The following is a 22,489-nucleotide window of genomic DNA, read 5'->3' as shown; positions in this document are numbered from 1 at the left end:
AGACAGACAGACAGAGATCCTAATGACTGGGCCATCTGATGGTCTTGATACCAGGGCAACTATAAGAGGTGATAGGGAAAACATTTCAAGGAGCTCCTAGCCTGGGCCCCTCAGTTTTGGGTAATGACTCCAGCCTGGATGCCTGCCTGTCCTCCCCTCCTTCTTCTCTGGTCTCAGCAGTAATGCCCACCTGCCCCGTCTCTGGTGGGATTCAGTCACAGCTGATAGCGATGAACAGTTTGCAGGTGTGGAGTAGGGGTGGGAAGGAGTCAGGGAAAGAGGCCTCATGGGCTAGTACAAAGCTACAGCCAAAGAAACCAGCTCTTCTCTACATCCCATTCTTTGCCTCACCTCCTCTGGGAATTTAGGAGTAATTAACTTTGTAATGGATGAATGGTATAAATATGTCTGTCTAATTCACCTAAATGGTAGCCCTAGCAGGGTCATTTCTACAAACCTTGCCTAATTACAGGTCCGGGTTTTGTTTTGTTTCTACCAGTCAGTTAAAACATGCTGTAAAACTTGTTCCCTTAGCTTGCAAACTGGGACTGCATTACAAAGGTTCAGAGAACCCAAGTCCTTTTGGGAGCTCCCATCCTGACCTGATCCACAGACAGGAGGCCAAAAGTATTCTAAAGGGGGCAACTAGGGCACCTAACACCTATGGAAGGTGGTCTTGAGAAGGTGACCTTGGGGTGGCTTCACACCAGAGGTCAGGTTTACCTGGTGCTGTGGGAACATTTATCGAGCCTTCTGGTGAACTCATGGACATAGATTCAGTAACACCCAGTAGGTCTGTAAGTTCCCAGGCTTCACCGGGAGCTTACATGCTGATGGATGCTTGTGAATAGAAAGACACGAAGGGGTAGCACGTGTTGATGGCTGGACCATCATGGTTCTGTCTTTGAGGGCTTCAGGAGATCTGGGAACTTCCTGAAATTAAAACAAAACAAACCAAGTTTCTAATTGATTGGTCTCTCTTCCTGAGGAAAATGTCTTACAAAGAGGTCTGTCTGACTTTAGGAAACTTAGAACGTGCACAGATGAATTCAAGAGAAAAATTACTTTGTTTATGTTTGTAAAATGTGTTCTGGCTAAACATACTAAGTAAAAACACCTCTTCCATTAGTTCCTTTGCTGATCTAACTCAAAGCTTTAAGAAAAATAAATAAATAAATAAAAGGAAAGGAAACTCTGCCCTCTGTCACCCATGGTCTGAAACACAATAAACAAAGAATGCTTTCCAAGAACAGGAACATCCAGGGGGACGGGGCAGGGGGATGCTAGGAAGGGAAATGCACCTCTAGGATGAGGATAAGTAGCTCAGTCAATAGACAATGTCAGTTACCGTCGTCGTTGGCCTGTTAGCTCTGTGAAGCCAGGCAACGTTAGAGAGGTGGCTGGCATTTACCAAAGGGACTGGTGGCAGGTGGCAGGAAACCACCAGTTGTCAGCAGACAGGAACATGGAATGACAAAGGAAATTGAAAATAGATACAGTTAGTGTCTGTGAAAAAGGGAACAAAACAAATGGAATGTAGAAAAATTCAAAGATAGGATTAAAGAAAAATCCTCTCAACTTCTAGGCCTTTTGGCTAAGATCAAGCATAGAAAAATCCTCCCAGTGAACACATTAAGAACTTGTGTGTGTGTGTGTGTGTAAGTTGGAAGCCATTCTTGTGTACAGTGAGTTCCAGGACAGCCAGAGCTACATAGTGAAATCCAGTCTCAAAAACAATAACACACATGCACGAGCATGCACGCACGCGCACACACACACACACACACACACAGAGAGAGAGAGAGACAGAGAGAGAGAGAGAGAGAGAGAGACAGAGACAGAGACAGAGACATATACCAGATTCAACTCATATCTTAGTCTGAAAGAACGCATGCAGTGTCAGGAAATACATGAATTATTAATGAAAAAGAAATGAAAAGAAAAAGGAGAAAGTTTATTATAGACACGTGAGAGAGAACAGACAGAGACAGGCACAGCTGGGAGAGTCCAGAGTGAGTGTGGCCAGACTGACCTGGGCCGTGTGGGGATTGGAGGAGAGGCATGGAGGAGAGAGGTACAATAGGGTGGATTTAGGGAAAAGCCTCTGGGGGAGGGACAGCTAGTCCCTGCGATGGAGAGCAGGGTAGAGGGCAGGATATGCCAGCCACACCCTGTAACAGGTAGGGACTGAGGGATGCTGGGAGAACCTGGAGACCAGGATCTCTTTGATATGGTAAATAGGCACCTCTGCTATATGTCCCAGGTTTAAAATTTAACAGATTGTTCAATCCCCAAATATATCTTGGTGAAATCACCAAACATTAAAAAGAAAGAGTTCTTGTTTATCTGGAGCAGTGGTCCCCAACCTTCCTAAGCTGCAACCATTAATACAGTTCATGCTGCGGTGAACCCCAACCATGAAGTTACTTTCATTGCTAGTTCACAACTGTAATTTTGCTACTGTTATGACTCATAATGTAAATATCTGTCTTGCAGGACAGGTTATGAACCAATGATTTCAAGGGAGAAAGTTAACATCTAATAAAGGAAGACAGTCAGATTGAACCAGCATTCTTCTCCGCAGGAACAATCCCTGACAGAAAACAGTGCCTGCATGTGCCGAGTCCTGGGAAGGAGAGTGTGGACTCCGGATTTATGTTCCGCTAAACTGCTGTTCGAGTTTAAGGAGCATAGAGATAAAGCCAGACATTCAAGAACCCAGAAAATGTGATTCCTATGAATTCTGGCTTTTTTTTTTTTTTTTTTTTTACAAACGAATGAATCCGTGTTTCTAGCAATATAGACTGTAGTCAGTCTATAGACATGGACGATAAGCCTACGGCACAGTAGTCCTTAGGCTGAGGCTGTTGCGCTCACCATCACTAGCCTGCAGGAAAGTCATCGGTCATGAGACACCTGCCACAGGCCCCATGGAGCAAGAGATCCTCAGTCTTGAAAGCTAGATGGAGCGTATACAGTTGGTGCTTTCTGTTTTCCACAGACAGACAGGGAAAGCTTTGAGAGTTGGGGGGGATGGGGAGGGGTGCGGAATGGGACTCAAAGGTCAAAGGTAAACACTCCATGCCTTCTGGTTTCTTTGTGGTAGGGAATGAATTTGTCCTGAGGGGTATCTGGCCCAGTTCTGAGTGAGACCCTGTAAAAGCTAGGTATCACTGGAGACGCGTGTCAGGGTTTGTTAAGTCTGTGACCTTGTGCCTTCCCACTGTTAGTTCCTGCCTTAGTCAGTGTGCTATTGCTGTGAGAGACAGCAGTGACACTCGTCCTCCGACCAGACCACACCTCCTAATTCTTCTCTTAGAGCCACTCCCTGATGACTAACCTTCAAATGTATGATCCCATGGGGGCCATTATTCAAAGCGTCACACGTCTGGCCACTGAAAGTACTGCATCCAACACACATGCGCATGCGTGCACACACAGTCTCACACACACATACACCTCTACCTACCTAAAAATACAGTCTTAAAAAAAGACTGGAGATTGGGCGTTTACGAATTTCTTTAGTGGTGGCTTCTAAACTAGGGCACATGTTGGGTAGGAGGTGGAACAAAGTAGAAAATATGAAAACTATTTATGTCCCCTCTTTTTCTAGCCCAGGCTAGCTAGTCTCAAGTCATCCATGTAGCCAGGGGTGAGCTTGACCTTCAGATCTTCCTGCTGCTACCCACAGAGTATTGAGGTGACAGCCACCAGCTGAACTGCATTTCCAGCCCTCTTATGTATATTTTCTATCAACCATCCTCTAAAACCTTCCTATGGTATGAGGGGGTGAATTTATCAATAATTGTAGATAAGTGTCTATGTGTTGAGAATGCAAAAACATTACTGACAGGATCACATGATCACAAAGATGCAGGAGGCCTCTGGCCTAAAGACTGACTAAGGGTGCGCTTTCTGTGTGGAACCTGGAATCCACTCCTGGGGGAGGGACTGCAGGATCCAGGAGCTGTGCCCACCACTGCACAGCCTCTGCTTCTCTGCGGGCGTGCCCAGAGAACACTGGGATGGCCCCCAAAGGTGGGGGTCCTCCCACAGTGTTTGCCCATTACTGAAAGGTCAGCCATGAATTTTTGAAAGCCTTATTTGAAGCTGTGGGGGGCTCTTCCGGCTGCTCTGACTTAGAGTGTCCTTAAGGTCCCTCCCCTCCTGACAGACAGAGATGGCTTATTAACATGAGTCATTTCTCTTTCAAATGCTCACCTGGAGAAGGTAGGGGCATGCTGTAAATGCCACCACGTGGAGCCCACAGCATGGTTTCCCTCTGGCTCCACCTTCACCTGCATTTCTTTCCCATAGCCTCCAGTGCTAACAGTGCATATGGTCAGCCTCCGTACTGACCATATGCAGAGCAGCTCCTGGCTGCTTCTCACCATGGACCAGGCAGCCACCTCCTCCCCAAGTCCCCCTGCTGTGACCTGGTGTCTATTGCATTTTTTAGCTGTTCACACAAATTAGTTGTTTGCCTCCCTGACCAATGCACTGTGGATATGTCTCCTAATGGTGGCATGGAATGGACAGAAAGCCGCAGAGCTTCTTAGGGCTGGTGAGGGAAAGCCAGGCTGTTTGGCTTTGCACCCTTCCTGAAAGAAGCCAAGGGTTCCTTCCTGCCTTGGCAAACAGGATTGGGCTAACAATATCTGTGAGCAGTTAATAGCCCTAAATGTTGAAAGGAAGGCAAGCCTATAGAAATTGAGCGTTTTTCATATCCTTGGCTTTTCTTTGCCGTCTTTAAAATGCATTTATCTGTTGTAACTGTAAGGATGACTCGGTGATTAAGAGTTTTTGCTACTCTTGCAGAAGACCCAGGTTTTGTTCCTAGTACCCACACGGTGGCTCACAACCATCCTTTACTACAGTTTCAGGGGATCTCATGACCTCTTCTGGCCTTCTTGGGCACCAGACATGCACACAGTACATATACATGCATGCAGACAAAAAGCTCATACACATAAAATAAAAATATTTTTAAAAAAGAAGAAAGAGAAAAGCTTGTGTTTTTAGTTCCTCTGTTGGCTTCCAGCCACCCCTTCATACTGGCCCTCTCTCCAGCCTGCCCCTCTGCACCTTTGTTTCTTTATGGAAGTAGCTGCCTCTTTACCTTTCTCTTTGTCCTAATCCCTAAGGCTTGGAGGCTTCACCGGTGTCCTGTGACCACGTGGGACAGGATGGTCTTTCATGTGGATTTCTCCTTTTCTCTTTCCTTGCTTCCAGCAAGCATGTTTTGATGGAGACATTTTTAAGTGAGGGCAGGTCTCTTAGAGGTCATGCCTCCTCTGTCCTTAGACTCTCCCTTCCACTTGAATTGTCTTGGGATCTGTGTCCGGATAGCCATGACTCTTGAGTTCCATCATGGTGCGACTTTTGTTAAGCAGGAGTAGGAACTGTACAGGGTTTGGGGAGAGCCTGGGCTTTCATGCTATGGGCTTCATAGGGGCGGCGGCCATTTTCCTCTGCAACTCAGCCTCAAGTGAACAGACTCAGATCGACTTTGTTCCTGCTCTCCCCACATTCAGTGTTGGCTGCTCTCCAGTATGGGAGCCTCTCTAACCCCGTGGGTCATTTCCTTCCTTCTTTCTTTTTCCCAACATATGGTCTCACTTTGTAGCCCTGGCTGTCCTAGAACTCTCTCTCTCTCTATACCAGACTGGCCTTAAATTCACAGTCATCCACCTGCCTCTGCCTCCAGGGTGCTGGGATTAAAGATGTATGTCACTAAGTCCAGCTGTATGGGGTCATTTTCTCCTGTCTTCTTTCTGGGCTTTCTCTGAGCCCATGAATGCTGTTGGACCCTGCATGCATTCCTGGGCCACTACTCTCTGGGTGACCTCTATTCCTGAGAATTAATTGCCTGTGACCTGAACTCACTCTCTCATAATAAAAGTATCTAGATCTAACTTGCAAGTTTTCTCCTGCTCCCCACAATCTTCAACACAACCAAATCCAAAGTTTGGGGTTTGCTTTTGCACTCCCCAGCCCTGACTGGCTTCCTCCTCTGTAATCCCCATGTGAGGTCAAAGCAGCAATGTCTCTTGTTGGATCATTCCCCCTCTAATTCTATAGATCACCTCCTCTGGATTCCCTACCACCAGCATCTTCTCTGGCACAGAGCCCAAATGTGCCTCTCTTGGGAAACCTTAAAGGCCCTGTTGTTCCAGCCCTCCCCATGTTCCGTTTGAGCTTCCCAACGAATTCAGGTAATTCAAAGATGCTGTCAGGAGCAGCTCTAGGCAATGGGAGTGATAATGGTTTGCACATGACACTCTTGTGTCTTTCTTTGCCCGCCTGTGCTGAGCATCCTCTGACAGCCCTCTGAGCCTTCCTTAAGTCCAGCTTCCTCATCCGCCTACAGGAAAGCAGCTTGTCCTTTAGTGTAGAGGTCTCCTCACCTTCCTTGTGACCATTGGCAGTGTGTCTGGCAGTGATTTGTTTGCACATCTGTCTCTAATCTAGACTGAGGATTAGATTCCTGTCTGATTTGCTTTTTGAAAAATTCATTTTAATTAAATATTGAGTAGGTATTCATAAAGAATATAAGAAGACTTATAAAATATGTATATGTGTAAAGAGGAACCACGTGCGCACCTGGAGACTTGACCTGCCTTGTAGGAATTTAAGAGCCTCAGGTGCGTCCCACCCTTTAACATTGCCATATGTTGTTGCCATCAAAAAAAAGTTCAGTCAGGAACCAAACAGTCGAGTGCTCCCACCCCAATCACAAACGGAAATCTCATAATGTTTGAAATAAGCTTGGACTTTTGTGTTGGCCTGAATTCATAACTCTTCTTAGCTGAATGCTATTGCGTGTTGCTCGTAATCTGAAGGTTAGATAGGATCAAAACCAGGCCAAACGACCTACAACAGATACAAAGGTCAGTGTGAACAACTGAAAGAAAGACAAACAGAAAAGGAAGCCTGTTGTTAGAATCTACGTCTCCATCGCTAATCTGTGAGTCGGTTACTAAGCAAACTCCTTATGGAATGTTCATAAGCGGACAGTGTCGATGATTGATTGGGCCCTGCTTTCTGAGCTCACCAAACTCTTCACGAATCCTTCCGTTCATTTTTGTTCGTCCACTGAATATTCACTGTGTGACGAATAGTGCAGGGCCCTGGTGTGCAGTAGGGAGCAAACCAGCCACAGGCTTTTCCCCAGGTTTGTGCCAATTTGTGCCAGGCTCTCAGTATGATCAACATTTCTAAAGAACTCCTAACTTGTGATACTACATTGAGTTCAAAGTCACTTTGAGCTGGTCACAGGTCCTGTAGATCACACCTGTAATCACAGTGGGAAATAAAGCCATGAATTTGAGGCCAGCGTGGATCACAGAAATGAAACTTTTCCAGTGTCTCCGCAAACCTGGTCTGTCCTGTGGCTGTCAGCAGCCACCCAAGGAATACAGGCCAAAGCCTGTCTAGAATATTCCGGAAAGCAACAGGAAACTTGGTCTTTGGCTTTTTTCATTTAGCCTGGGAAAGACATAAATTATCAGAGACAAACTTAAGTTGGTTCACAGAAAGATCTCAGAGAATTGGATTTTAGCCTGAATGTTTCTTTTACCTCATGGGTCTACCCAGCTCTGCAGACAGGTCGTTCTGGGATGGACATGATGCCAGGCACATTGGGCCTCCTTCAGAGCTCTCTCAAGGGTTAGACCTAAAGCCCCATCTAGCCTTACTCCAGTGAAAAGAATAGCCTTGCATCCCACCTTCTGAGACTCGGTTGGGCACCAGGCTTGCTGCAGGATCTCCAGAAGTCAGTAGGTGGGACAGGACATCAGTATCACTCAGAGGCTTCTTAACAGGCTTGTCCCTGGCTGGAGATGGCTCTCCTGTCTCAGTCACTTCTTTTGCTGTGAAGAGACATCATGGCCATGAGACTATTATAAATGAAGACATTTAATTGGAGCTGGCTTATAGTTTCAGAGGGTTAGTCCATTATCATGGCTGGATGCATAGCAGCTTGGAGGCAGGTGCTGAAGAAGGATCTGAGAGCAACATCCTGATCTGCAGACAGAGAGAGAAACTCTGGGCTTGGCATGGGCTTTTGAAACCTCAAAGCCCACCCTCAGTGACACACTCCCTCCAACAAAGCCATGCCTCTTAATCCTTCTAATCCTTTCAAATAGTGCTACTCCCTGGTGGCTAAGTATTTAAAAATAGAAGCCTATGTGGCCATTCTTATTCAAACCAACACATCTGTTATGAGCACTGACTGCCTTTCCAGAGGACATGGATTTGATTCCTACTACCCACATGACTGCTCACAGCCAAGGAATCCAGTGCCCTCTTCTGGCCTCTAAGGACACTCTCTACAAGTAGTACACAGACATATATACATTCAAGAAAAACACCAATACTCATAAATGAAAATTTAGCTCAAAGGTGCAGTCCTAGGGCTAGGAATGTAGCTCAGTTGATAGAATCCTTGCCCAACATACACAGAGCCTGGGTTTGATCCTCAGCACGTGTAAATTGGGCATAGTGGTGTCTCTCTTTAGAAGTAGAGACAGGGGAATCAGAAATTCAGGGTCATTTTTAGCCACAGAATGAGGTTAAGGCCAGCCTGGGCTCCATGAGACAAAGAGGCCCACCCACATTAGATGCACTACTAGATCACTGGCTTGTTCTCAATCTGCTATGTGGCCTGCTGCCGAGAAGCTTGTCAGGGCTTGAGCACAGAGTACAGTTAATGGCAACTGAGATGATGTCACCATGCAAGAGAAAGGACAGTGATGGGGTCTGGGGCCACTCCAGGTTGGAAGGGACTTATGTAAGCTACTTCTGTAAGATGTGTCTCTAACAACCATTTTAAATGTCATTTCAGTGTTTCCCGGAGACTGGACCCCAAGGAGCCCCTGGGTAGCCAGAGAGCAACTTCTCCAACCCCAAAGCAAGCTTCTACTACTGCTCCTGGCCGAGAGAGCCCCCGGGAGACAAGGGCCCAAGGCCTATCAGGCCAGGAGGCCGAAGGTCCCCGCAGGACACTGCAGGTAGACAGCAGGGCACAGAGATCAGGACGGTCCCCCTCCGTGTCACCGGACAGAGGCAGCACCCCCACATCCCCCTATTCCGTCCCCCAGATCGCTCCTCTTCCCAGCAGCACCCTGTGTCCAATATGCAAGACATCGGACCTCACGTCAACCTCCAGCCAGCCAAACTTCAACACCTGCACCCAGTGTCACAACAAGGTCTGCAACCAGTGTGGGTTCAACCCCAACCCTCATCTCACCCAGGTAAGGACCTCGGCACCACCTGCGTTTGACCACTGCCTCATCAGCACCTCTACTCTGCTTCCTTCCCTTCCTTCTGCCAACCCTGAACATGACTATCTCCCTTACCCACCCGAGCCTGGGAACTCCCATGATGGGGGTAGTGGCAGTGGTTCCGGGATGTGGAATCAGAGAACAAGATCTGGCCCCAGGTTTCCTGAGAGATTCCTGCACCCTAAAAACTTAGAAGGGGCTAGAGCAATAGCTCAGCAGTTAAGAACACCACCTGTTCTTTCAGAGAACTGAGGTCCAGTTCCTAGCACCCACAAAATGGCTCACAATCATCTGTAACTCCCGTCCTAGGGACTCCAATGTCCTCTCCACACAGGGTGCACAGAGACATCTATGCAGGAAAACACCCATACTCGTAAAAATAAAATAAATACTTTTAACCTAGTGGTGGTGGCCCACACCTTTAGTCCCAGCACTCAGGGGACAGAAACAGGCAGATCTCTGAGTTAGAGGCCAGCCTGGTCTACAGAGTGAGTTACAGGACAGCCAGGGCTACGCAGAGAAACCCTGTATCAATAAACCAATACAACCCACAAACTTAAGAGTCTCAGAAGGAAAGGACAACTTTTTCTATAGATTCCTCCATTAGAGATGACCACACATGCATCTGGGGGCAGGCCAGCTTCCCTAGCTCTGGGCCTGCCTCTCTCCTTGACAGTTTTGTAGAGGGATACTCATTAAGAGGACCGGATTTCTAGGAGGACATGGGAACTGACTTCGAGCAGGGGTCTGAATAGTTTCTTTCTGGGTTCGGTTGCAGTTATTGGGGAGGGAAGGCCTAAGGTGGTGGACTAGACTGTCCTTCCCCATTTTCTGGTAGAGACCAGGTATTCACAAGGGTATCCACATCCTATTCTCACAGAGGGCTATGCTACAGGACTCTCTCCATGAGTTTAGTCTCTTTTTGTCCCAAACTGTCGATCCACGTTTTTATCATGGCTTTGTTCAAGATGCTCTGTGTTGGAGGGAGATACCTAACAGAGCTTTTGTGGGCTCCCTTTGGTAACCCAGAGGCTGGATGCTCCCATGTGTTAGCTAAGTTGGGGGCCAGACTTTTGAAATACAATGAATAGGTTTTCTGGCATCTTTGTATTTCTACAGGGTGACCCATAGAAGTCTCAGCTCCCCCCACCCCCAAAAGACTGTGCCTTGGACAGGATGAAGAGTAGCTACTGTGGCAGCCTCTGGGATTTATCAGCAGTTGGAGTTGTTTGGACCATGTGGGAGGGGGATAAGTGAGAATAACTGTTAACAGGTCAGGGTCTATATATGCCAAAGTGAGGTGCTGTGGGTGTGGGATGTGTGGTTTTTTGAGAGGTACGTGTGAGATTCCGAGGAAGGAGCTGTTGGTGTGGGGCGATGACTCAGTGCATTTGGAGTTGCTCCTGGAATGTGGAGGCTTCCTGAGGAGGCGAGTACGCTCGTGATTACTGCATCTGTGATTAGAAACAGACCCATCCCTGCACCGATCAGTTAAGTAAGTGTTAGCTGTTCCATATTGGGAACAGTGTGATCAAAAGCTCACCTGTTTGATCCTACCAACTGAGAAGCCACAAGCTCCTGGCCTCCTAGGATCAGGGAGACTTGGCGGATGGCCCATGTTTCTGTGGGATGGGCCCTCATCGTGAACCCTCTGGAATTCCGACTCCATGAGATGCTCACTTGTGCTGCAGCCCTAGGTGGGGTGGGTGAGAAGAAAGAACCGCATGTGGTAGGTATCGCAGCACCTCTTATGCCACAGCCTTAGCCTCCTGCCTCCTTCAAGCCCAGAACCTTTAGAGAGATGGGAAGGGAGCCAGCCTTTGACTGTGCCTAGAAAAACAGCAGAGTAGGAGGACCTGGAGGTACTCGGTCCATCTGCCTCGTTGTGCTGGGCGGAAGCTGAGGCTCAGGGCCAGGAGGAAAGAGGGCCTCAGGCTTACTGCAAATAGACAGTGTTTGGTGGAGAGGAAACCTCTTGGCCAAATACTTCAAACAAATGCTGGGCTGGACAAATCAGGTGGTCTTTTAGCATGAGTTTTAGGCCTCCTTGGGGCATCCAGAGCTCTAAGACAGTGATGGAAGCCGACAGCCTTCCCCAGGCTTGCGTCTACAGAGCACGGGAGAAGCTCCTGTTCTGCAGCACATTTGAAAACTGCCGTCTCAGTCTGCTCTACAGGCCCGTGCCCACCGACGTCCTATTTTGCTGGGGCCTCCGGACAGAATCTTTGCTTTCCTGGAGCTGGCTTTCAGGGGTGTTTCTGTCAGGGAAAGCTAGACCTTGGCACATTTTCCGGAGGAGTGGCAAAGCATCATGTTCAAATTGGTGCCATTGCCCTTTGTCACATTCTGAGAGCAGAGTCACCTCCCCGGTCCCACCTTAATATGAAGAGGAAACAACTCTACAGGCTTTGCTCACCATCTGTCTAATCTGCCCTGGAAAACACTTCTTTTTTGTATGCCTCTAACTCAGTCCAGGTTAGTCATTCCTCTGGAAGAAGGTCATGTCTCCTTGGATCTATTTTTCAGTTCAGTTCAGGTAAAGCCTCTCACCTGAGGGCTGGAGAGATGGTTTAACAGTTAGAAGCACTCTCTACTTGACACAAGAGCAGAGGACCTGAGTTCAGTTCCCAAGTACCCACAAGGCAGCTCACGGCCATCTATAATTCCAGTTCCTAGGGAATCTAGTGTCCTCTTCCGGCCTTCATGGATATTGCAAACACATGGTGCACTTAAGTGCATACAAGCAAAAATAACATGAAATAAAAATAAATTGTTTCTAAGGCTGGAGAGATGGCTCAGTGGTTAAGAAAACTGACTATTCTTCCAGAGACCCTGAATTCAATTCCCAGTGACTACATGGTGGCTCACAACCATTTCTAATGGGATCTGATGCCTCTTCTGGTGTGTCTGAGGACAGTGACAGTGTACTCACATACATAAAATAAATAAATCTTTTTAAAATTCCCTTTTATAATTACAGATTTTACCTGTTAAGAACTGTGCCAAAAGACCATGTAGAGGGTTTCATTCTGGCACCAGTTCTGTTTTTACTACACACAAGAAACCGTTGTGATATCACATTGGTAGCCAGAAGCCGAGATGCTGACATTCCATGCTGAAGTGGGGAAGCACTTCTCTGTGTCTCTCCCTAGAAGCAGGTGCCCAAAGATCAACCTCCACGGCTTTGACAATGCTGCAGGTCCAGTCAGGCTGGTTGGCAGGCTTACCAGTCATCTGCCATAGGAAGAGGTCCATGTTGCCTTCATCTGTCCTGACAGTCTGAGGGAGAGCTTCCTCTAGGTAGCCACAATCTGGACCTGCCATGTTCTTCTCCTATGAGGAGTATGAGGGTTGCTATCCCCACCGAGACAGGTATCTCTGTTTTACCCTGGCTGGCCCAGAGATAGATTCACTTCAAAGCTCCATTTGAGAAAATTACCAGGCTGATGAGATGGCCCAGCAGGTAAAAGCACTTAATGCCAAGCCTGACAACCTGAGTTCAACCCCCAGGATCTGCATGGTGGAAGGACAGAAGTTATTCTTTGATCTCCAAACACATGCTGTGACAAGACACATATACACACAGATGCACAACACACACACACACACACACACACACACACACACACACAGACACACATAAATGCAGAGACAGACACATACACACACACAGGCAGACACATACACACACAGACACATAAATGCAGAGACAGACACACACACACACACACATATAGGCAGACACATACACACACAGACTGACACACATAAACGCAGAGACAGACAGACAGACACACATACACACAGACAGACACAGAGACACAGACATATACACACACATGCATACACACCACACATAGATATATTCAGAGAGAGAAAGAGAGAGAGAGAGACAGAGAGAGTAAATAAAAAAGATGTTTGAAATTTTAAAGAACATACTAAAAAAGGAGCGAGTATGATCAGGACCATATCTATTCCAGGTTTAGATGTTGCTGAGGCCAAGACAGGTATGGTCCCCGACTCCTACCCTGATGGCAAGCCTTGGGCTTAGATGCTTACCCAAGGTGAGGTGTGCAAAGAAGGAAGGGAGCCAACGCAATGGTCTAAGCCTCTCCCTCTAATGCCTGCATCCCACTCCTTTCCAGCAAGGACCAGGGCACCAGATGGCCCGGGGGTGGGGCTCTGAGCAGCACAGAGCCTGCAGCCCTAGCCAGCAGCCCTTTCCTCTGCCCCCTCCTGGCCACACTGCTGCTTGGGCCAGATTCAAATGAGGAGCAGGTGTCCTAAGGGCATGGGATGAGTCCTCCTCCAGGAGGAGATGGCTGTAACCTCCCCTCTAGCCCTAAATAAAGTAGAAGTGGACCTCCAGGCAGGCAGGGGTAGGAAAGGGATCTTAACCACCATGTGCCTAGTCCTCCGGCAGTTTGCCACCTTGATTAAAAAAAAAAGAAAAACAACAACAAAACCTTCCAGTTCGTAGGAAAAATTCCCCCAAGCTTCTGTGAGCTCTTAGGCAGCCAGCCCTGTTGCTAGAACATGGCCACAGGTTGACTGCCTTCAGGAGACAGGGCCTCAGTTGGATCTATAGGACCCAGCAGACCCACTGGAGACACAGGAGACACAAGAATGCTACAGTATGGGCTGTTTCATGGCCAAAGCCATCAGGCATGGAGTGCTAGCCCTAGCCACAGAAGAGGGCTAGGCACCAACTGAACATGAATGGGAAAGTAATCCAGAGCAGAAAACACAGAGTTTATCCCTAAAACTCATATTTTCTATATGTAAAGTCAAAGGAAACAGGATGAAGACAGTGGAGTAAAGATAGCCAAGAAAAGGGGTGGTGAGAGGGTTCAGTGGGTAAAGGTGCTTGCTGCCAAACCTGATGAACCAAGTTCAACTCCCAGGATCTACATGGTAGAAGAGACCTGGCTCTTGCAAGGTGTACTTTGACCCACACACAAAAGCTATGATGCATGCCCACAGAGGCACACACAAATAACCCCCCATAGTCAAACAACCTTGACACTAAAAAACAAAACAAAACAACAACAACAACAACAAGTTGGAGGGAGCTAGAGAGCACTTTGCTGCTCTTCTAGAGGATCAGAGTTCAGTTCCTAGTACTCACAGCAGGGGACACAACCGCCTGTAACTCCTGCTCCTGGAGATTCGATGCCCTCTTCTGGCCTCCACGGGTATTAAACAAGAAAAAGTGAGACCATGACTCAAAAAAAAAAAAATAAACAAATACATAAAATCAAGCTAGGCACAGCGATGCATATCTTTAACCCCACCATTGTGAGTTCTAAACCAGCCTGGTCTACAAAGTTAGTTCCAGGACAGCGGGTCTATTATTCAAAGAAACCCTGTAGTTAAAAAAACAAAAGAAAGAAAGAAAGAAAATTCCCAAATTTTACATATACATTTACATGATTATATGTGTGTGTCTGTTTCTGTGTCGAGTGTGTGTGTGTATTTCTGGGATTCAACCCAGGGCCTAGCTACTAAGTATTCTGCTATTAAGTTACACTCCCAGCTCAAGGTACAATGAACTTTGTCAAGAAGTACAAGAACTTTGAATGGAGAAAGCCAAGTGATGCTGGGAAGGCTGGGTCTCCATAAGCAAAAGAATAAAACTGGGCCCTCACAGCATCATACATAATCATTAACCCAGACTGAACGAGACCTTTCCACATACAAGATAATGCTGGAAAGCTCTTACGAAGAAGTAAAAGACAAGTCCTTCCAACTTTGGACTTGTGTATGGTTTCTTATCTAAGGCACAGTCAACAGAGGCAAAGACAGATTAGACTGCATGAAAATTTAAGATGTTTGAGAGAAAATATTTGCCAAACATATACCTAGCAAGGAGTTGATCTATTCAGCAAACCCTACAATCCAACCAAAAGACACGAGAGCATCGGAGGAGCCCCAGCTCTGGTAGATCTCAGTAGAGAATATTCCCTAATACTGTATCATGGAAAAATCTAAACCCACAGAAAAGTTGGAAGAATTGTAGAAGGAAAACTCCCAGATCCATTACCTAAATCTTTAATTAGCCTGTGACACTCCTGGGTTTTTTGTTCATTTGTTTTTGTTTGGGGGAGTGTTTTCTTATTTGGTTTGGTTTGGTTTGCTTTGACTTTTTGGCTATTTGAGTCAGGATCTCACTATGTAGTCCTGACTGTCCTCGACCCACTATGTAGACCAGGCTAGCCTCTGCCTGCCTCCACCTCCCGAGTGCTGGGATTAGAGAATGCACCACCATGCCTGGATTTCTCCTGACTTTCTCATATCTCTGTCTGCCTGTCCATCCTTCTGTCTGGTCATCTGTCCATTCAACTAATTTCTTTGTTGGTTTTCAAAGCGTGCTGCAGATATCAGAGTACTTCACACTGACCGCGTCAGCAGGCATCACTGATAAGTAGGATTCAGTATTTACTGTAGGTTATTTTAGGTAAAATATACATAAACTGACATTTGCAGAGTTTAAGTGTACCATTCAGTGAGCTTTGGAGAGCTGGGTCAGGCCCATGGAGACTGTGGACCATCTGCAGTAACAGTGAAAGGCAGGTGAGTGGTGTCTGGGGGGAAGAGTCAAGGACTTTTGATAAGGAAGAGCCAAGATGACGACCTGGAAATCAACAAAATGCACGAGGAGAGACATGAAGCTAGGGATGAGCTCCAACGATCCTGGGGACTTAAGAAAGAGAGGCTGGGGCTAGTTCAAGGAGTGCAGCCTCTCTGGGACTGAAAGAGGTGAGTGGAAAGAGGGAAGAGACCTAGGATCAGCTTGGGAGGGAAGGGAGACCTTTCAGAGCCTTCTCAGTGTTCTAGGCCAGTGATGCCTTCCAGCCTCAGGGGCTGACTCCATTTTCCACCATTACAGACCCTATCCTTAGATTTGGGGCACACTCCCAGGGCCCTCCTCAGATCTCTGGGTTGGCACAGGCCTCTTCTACGGGTCATGTCTGACTGGGTCATCTGTTCTTCCCCGTTGTGCTCTGAGGTGCCCCTCTGTATAGGCTGAGATCACAGCAGACAAGTAAAGTACAGTGTTAATGGATGGGCAGCAGCGGGTGTTGGATAAGGCAGGTGGTCGCTATTGCTATATGAATGTCGAGGCCAGCCCAGACATCAGACTCCTTGATGTCTAGGGATCATAGGGGATAGGGGAGTGCTGTACCTCCTAATGAGACCTGACCAGTGACTCACAGCCCAGAAAGGCACGGAGTCATACTGGCATGGGGTCATCCCAGGGACCTCTGGCTTTGGTAGCAGCAGGGGAGTCTCATTTATAAGCCACCCCTGTGATGTTCAAAATGGAAAGCATGAATTCAGTATCAGGCATGATGTCAGCACTGAGTGATCCAGCACTGAATGCTGCTCTCCCAGTGAGGACCAGGGCTCAGAGGCAGGCGGCTCTCCACAGGAAGGTGAGCTAAGTGATGGAGACCTGAAGCGCTGTTCTCTGCTGCAGAGCCTAGGGGAGAGAAGTGGCCAGAGAACCTGTTTCTTCTGGGGCCCTTAGAGCTTTCCGGCAGCCTTCTTCCCTGGAGCCATCCTGTGAGGCCAGGTGTGTCAAATATACCTGGACCATGCCTGAGACTGGTGGGTCTTGGGCTGCTGATATCTATGTCAGGAGGCACTGTGTGAAAGCCCTTCTCAGGGGCTATGCCTCTACTTCCCTTGCTGGCCCAGACACCAGTAAAAGGAACAGCAGGGAATGGCTGTTGCAAACGGATCACTCAGAACCTTATTTAACTCAGGGTCCACAGAACCCGCTGCCTGGTCTCCTGGTCTTGGGAGGCTACTTAGCTACTCTTCTGTACATTAAACAGTTTGAATAAAGGACCAGATGGGAGACTCTTCTTTCAGATGGAGCTCTCAGAGCCACGCCTCTGCAGATCCCCAGCGCATTCCTGGTAGAGTAGGCAAGCTGTGGAAGGCCGCATGCCTGCAGCCTCTGCTTCCCCTCTCCCAAACTACCTTGACCCTGCATACCACTCGGAGGCTTCTTGTCTTCAGGCACTCATTGGGCTGGGTTTGGGGAATGCATGGAAGGTCCTGCCAACCTTTGGAGATGGTGGGGCAGCCTTCCCTTCCGGAAAGAAGTGTCTGATGAGAGGCAGTGTCATCTATTTTAGGGCAACCCAGGAAGGTACCTCCAGCTCTACTTTTGGCTCTGGTGAGGCATGAGATATGCACATCTCCTGGGCAAGTGACTGATCAGGACAGCAGGACCTTAAGGGGTTTCCTGTCATTCTAGTAGAAGAATTAATCCCTCTAATTCTGGTGGACAGCTTAGAAGACACCAAAGAGTCACAGTCATCTCCTGGGTTCAGCCTCCTGATGAAGAATCACAATATTCAGCTAAGGAAGGCTGAAACTGCTGCTGGTCTTGAGGCCAGAGTATCTACCGCAGCATTGTACCTGTGTGCCTGGTGGACAGGTGGGTGGGGGTGTCTCTAGTCCCATAGCATGTCATGATAGGGACCCCGAAGAAGGGAGAAGAGGCTAGGATAGATCTTTCCTGGCAAAGCCCTGGGCCCTTTTAGGAGGCAGACAAGAAAATCTTACTAAGTTACAGAGAGCTACCAGGTCTTCCAGGGTCCTCCTTGGGAGGCCTCATGAACAAGGTCTTATCTGCCTGAGCCTGGGAGAGGCTGAGGGAGGACACGGTCAAGGCTCCTCGCCGCCGTCTGGAAAAGGCTGGATAGAAATAGCTGCACCCATCTGGCAGATGAGTCACTGAGGGGGGTTTCAGCCATTTCTTGAAGAGGTTCTATTTTAGGTGAGATGTTTATGGCACAGTCTTGGTGATAGGGGCTGGGGAAAGGAAGGTCCTGGTGGTTAGTACAGGTTTTTATTTATTTAGTTTTAAACAATTACCTCTGTTTAGCTCTGTTCAGACCCAAGGAAGGGTCACCCTAAAGTCCCAAAACAGGAAAGTTACCTCCTAGATCCCAGGAAGTCTTACCATAGGTGCACAACAGGATTGGAACATTGGGTGTGGTCTATGCCTCTAACCACTACAGGAATGGGTTTGGTGGCTACCACTCCAGACCAAAGAACAGGCCCTTGTTAGAACAAAGATCCCCCTGCAGAGTCCCTCATTGGAGAAGCAGAAGCAGCCTGCCCCTAAAACACCACTTTGATAAGCCCCTCCCCACCTAAAATGAACTTTCTAGGAGGGTCCAGGGGCTGAAAGTTTTTCCTGTGGCTTTCTCCATCCAGTGTGAACAAAGTTCCACTGAACTTTCAAAGGATCAGGGTGGGTTAACATTTCTCAGCTTGAGGCTCCGCTGCCTTGCCTCAGCCTCACTAGTCTTAGATTCTGGAGCTGGGTTTGGCCTTCTGGGAGACTGATATTTTAGTGTCTGCAGGGATGGATTCTGAACTCTGAACTTGGCTTATACAACGTCGAGTGGCCGTCAGAGAGGTGAGACTAGCAGGCACTGGGCTCCAGGCTGCCCAACCCGGGGAATCAAGAGTTAAATGGGGCTGCCAGGGCTGCTCTTGTCAGTAGCTATAGTTTCTGCTCTGGTGACCACAAGAGCACACTGTTAACTCATTTCAGACTTTGTTTCGTCTGCTGTGAGGAGAAATACCTCTGAACACGCCCTCCGGGGTGCTTAGCACAAGGGGGTGCTCACCACAATATGATATTTTCCACATCTTTGGATGCTGCTCTTGGGCTTCAGGATAGGATGCCTGAGCTCAAGCTCCTCACCTGACAAGCCGCCCCACAACAGCAGAGACCCATTGCAGCCTTGGGGACCTCATTAGTTTTGAAGATCACCCAGCATAGCAGGAGCCATGGTGTGTCAGTGATGAGACAGCCAAGGGAAGATGACAGGGAAAGAGAGCCAGGTGGAAAGCAAGGCTGGGGTGACCGACCAGTGAGGTCATGGGGAAGGGCTTCCTTCATATGCTGCAAAAGCCCTCAGAGGGGTGTGAGTCTGAGGGTGGTATTCTCTGATTTATATGTGGTTTTGTTCGTCAAAAAAAAAAAAAAAAAAAAAAAGGTCGAATCTACTTATGAGACTGGAAGTGCAAAAGGAAACTCTGTTCTGTGGTTCTTTAGTACACAGGCAATGTGGAAGACTCAGACCTGCCTGCGGCATGGCCACACGTCCGTCCCTGTACAGGTTCATGTCAAAGAGGAGCTACAAGTTTGGAACATGAACATCAATCAATATATTGATTGGCCCATTATTATGCCATTTTCCTTGTCTTGTGGTTGGAGGTATGGTGCTCGCCCAATGTGCGTGTGGCCCTGGGTTTGACCGGGGACACCATAAAGCAAGCAATAGCATAACCCCCAAATTCAAAGAAAATCCAAAGCCTTAAATCAGTCACATTTCATTTGTGCTTCTCGCTTCCTCGGTCTGCTCTTGAGAGTTTTCCTTATGTATCTGTCCCGTCAGTGAGAATGTAAGGTCTTCCAGGACAGGCAGCCTATCATGGCTTCTTTTTATTTCTTATGCTTTCCTCTCTCACATATCACTCTTCACTTCAAATTGTGCATGGTGTTGGTGTGTGCACGCAAACGAGTATGGGTCTGTCTGTCTGTCTGCCGATTGTGCAGGTAATAACTTCAGGAACCGTCCATCCCTGCAACTGCCTGAGCCCTGTGCACTCTGACCCTGAGGACTCTGCTTGCTGACTGCTGTTTCCTCCCACAGGTGAAGGAGTGGCTCTGTTTGAACTGTCAGATGCAGAGGGCCCTGGGAATGGATATGACCACTGCGCCTCGGTCCAAGAGCCAGCAGCAGCTACATTCCCCGGCTCTGTCTCCTGCCCACTCCCCAGCCAAACAGCCTCTGGGGAAGCCAGAGCAAGAGAGATCTCGGAGCCCAGGGGCCACACAGTCTGGTCCCCGCCAGGCTGAAGCATCCAGGGCCACCTCAGTGCCTGGGCCTACCCAGGCAACTGCCCCTCCAGAGGTGGGGAGGGTGTCTCCTCAGCCCCCTCTCTCTACCAAGCCTTCCACAGCTGAGCCCAGGCCACCTGCAGGAGAGGCCCAGGGCAAAAGTGCCACCACAGTGCCCTCTGGGCTTGGTGCTGGTGAACAGACCCAGGAGGGCCTCACTGGGAAGCTCTTCGGCCTTGGAGCATCACTGCTGACCCAGGCGAGCACCCTTATGTCTGTGCAGCCAGAGGCTGACACCCAGGGCCAGCCTTCCCCCAGCAAGGGGCCACCCAAGATTGTCTTCAGTGATGCCAGCAAGGAGGCGGGTCCAAGACCCCCAGGCTCAGGGCCTGGGCCTGGGCCAGCACCTGGAGCCAAAACTGAACCTGGGGCTAGAACAGGTCCTGGATCAGGGCCTGGAGCCCTGGCAAAAACTGGAGGAACCACCAGTCCAAAGCACGGCAGAGCAGAACAACAGGCAGCATCCAAGGCTGCTGCCAAGCCAAAGACCATGCCGAAGGAAAGGGCTGCCTGCCCACTGTGCCAAGCCGAGCTCAATGTGGGTAGCAGGGGCCCAGCCAACTACAACACCTGCACTGCCTGCAAGCTCCAGGTGTGCAACCTGTGTGGCTTTAACCCAACACCCCACCTGGTGGAGGTAAGAGAGCTGGGGCAAGCATATATTCCTTTGAACTTTGCTGAGGAGGCAGGGAATATTGGGAAAGGAGGGGCAAGGGAGCTGGAACAGGCACTGAGATTGGGGGCTGCGTCAGTCAAAGGGCCACATTACAACAAATGGTACAGACCAGTCAACACCCTGCCTCCTACTGCGAACTGTTACAGTAGACGGGAGTAATGGTCACTACTGGTTCTCACTGACTGGCCAGAGCTGTGTGGCTGAGTTCTGGCTTAGGAGGCCTTAACTGGCTGTCTCATTTCCAGCTCCTGAGAGCATAGCCTTGATGAACAATGCCAACCTCATTCTGGGGTCCCATTCTGCTCTGGATCCATGACTCTCACATAAGTAGGGAGAGAAGGCCCACGTCAGAAGGCTAGGTCCAATGCCCTGGGGGGCTGAGGCTTCTCACAGTGAGATAGGCTCTGCCCTATCACCCAGGCCTCAAACCCAGCAGCTGGTATCTGGTCTCAGTCTTCTCTCTTAAGGTCATGAGTGTACATGTTAACTTGTCAAAGCCTTGGCCTTTCCTCCACGTATCCCCCTGGGTAGTCCTGAGCTCTTCCAGAGGATAGGATGCTCAGAAATGCCCCCCCCCCGAAAGTTTGAGGGAAAGCTAGGGATGGAGATACTCTTTCCTATTCCTACTCCAGGAATGTGGACTGGGATCTGTGCAGAGCCAAGTAGAAGGGAGAGAGAGGCCTAGTATTAGGTTAGAGTCCTTGTCAAGCTGCGAGTCCCGGAAAGGTCTGAAGGATAGAGGTACTACTCCCCAGACGGAGCCAAACTACCCTGGGCTTGTGACTGTGTCTGCTCATGCCTCAATCCCATTACTTCCTTCCCTGGCCCAGGACCACTTATGTGGCTTTACCATGGCTACCTTTGGCATGTCCAGGCATGATCTGATTGGCTCATCATAGCCAGTGGATATATGTCACATCAGATTACTGGGCCAAGGACCCTTCATGTGAGCAGTCACTAAGCCATGTGTGATATTCAGTTGAGTCATGCATGGCTGATGAGACAGGGGACACAAGCCACCATTAGTCCAAGATGGGACAAGAGAGAGAACAAGGAATGACCATGGTGTCTATGCCACCTTCTTCTGACTTCCTTGGCAAAGGTCTCCTTAAGACTCCAGCCTAGGGGCTGCAGAGATGGCACAGTGGTTAAGAGCGCTGACTGCTCTTCCAGAGGTCCTGAGTTCAAATCCAAGCAACCACATGGTGGCTCACAACCATCTATAATGGGATCCATGCCCTCTTCTGGTGTGTCTGAGGACAGCTACAGTGTACTCACATACATAAAATAAATAAATCTTTAGAAAATAAAAAAAGGATCAACCCTAGTATGGCTAAGAAAACTACTTGACCACCACAGGCCATATTTTCCAACATACGAGAGGAATAGCCCTGGGTAAAATGAATGACCTCTTTATGTGAGACTCACACGACCTTTCAGGCCCAACACTACTTCTTGTCTAAGCAGTGGCTCATTAGCGGACATTTGGCTCAGCCAGCAGAGGATCTATCAGGGAGAATCCAGAGCCTGTTTTGCCAAGACACCTGTAGATACAAGCTTACTGCTGGTCAGATGAGGTGCTCTGACACCGAA

At 48.5% G+C, this 22,489-nt stretch overlaps 1 protein-coding gene across 1 annotated transcript in view; it reads left to right on the top strand.

Moving 5' to 3' along the window:
* BSN (bassoon presynaptic cytomatrix protein) overlaps positions 1 to 22,489 on the top strand; it is a gene marked incomplete at its 3' end in the record, with an annotated part of 82,984 nt that overhangs the window by 40,900 nt on the left and 19,595 nt on the right. The window contains exons 2-3 of the mRNA XM_080934775.1: positions 8,846 to 9,254; positions 19,973 to 20,857. Coding sequence (XP_080790901.1) covers positions 8,846 to 9,254; positions 19,973 to 20,857 — 1,294 coding nt within the window. The remainder of the gene's footprint in view (positions 1 to 8,845; positions 9,255 to 19,972; positions 20,858 to 22,489) is intronic.

The sequence above is a fragment of the Micromys minutus genome (genome assembly GCF_963924665.1).
Source record: "Micromys minutus genome assembly, chromosome: 21".
Classification (NCBI taxonomy): domain Eukaryota; kingdom Metazoa; phylum Chordata; class Mammalia; order Rodentia; family Muridae; genus Micromys; species Micromys minutus.
The sequence above is the reverse complement of the archived record's forward strand: the minus strand, read 5'-3'. Positions and strand labels throughout refer to the sequence as shown.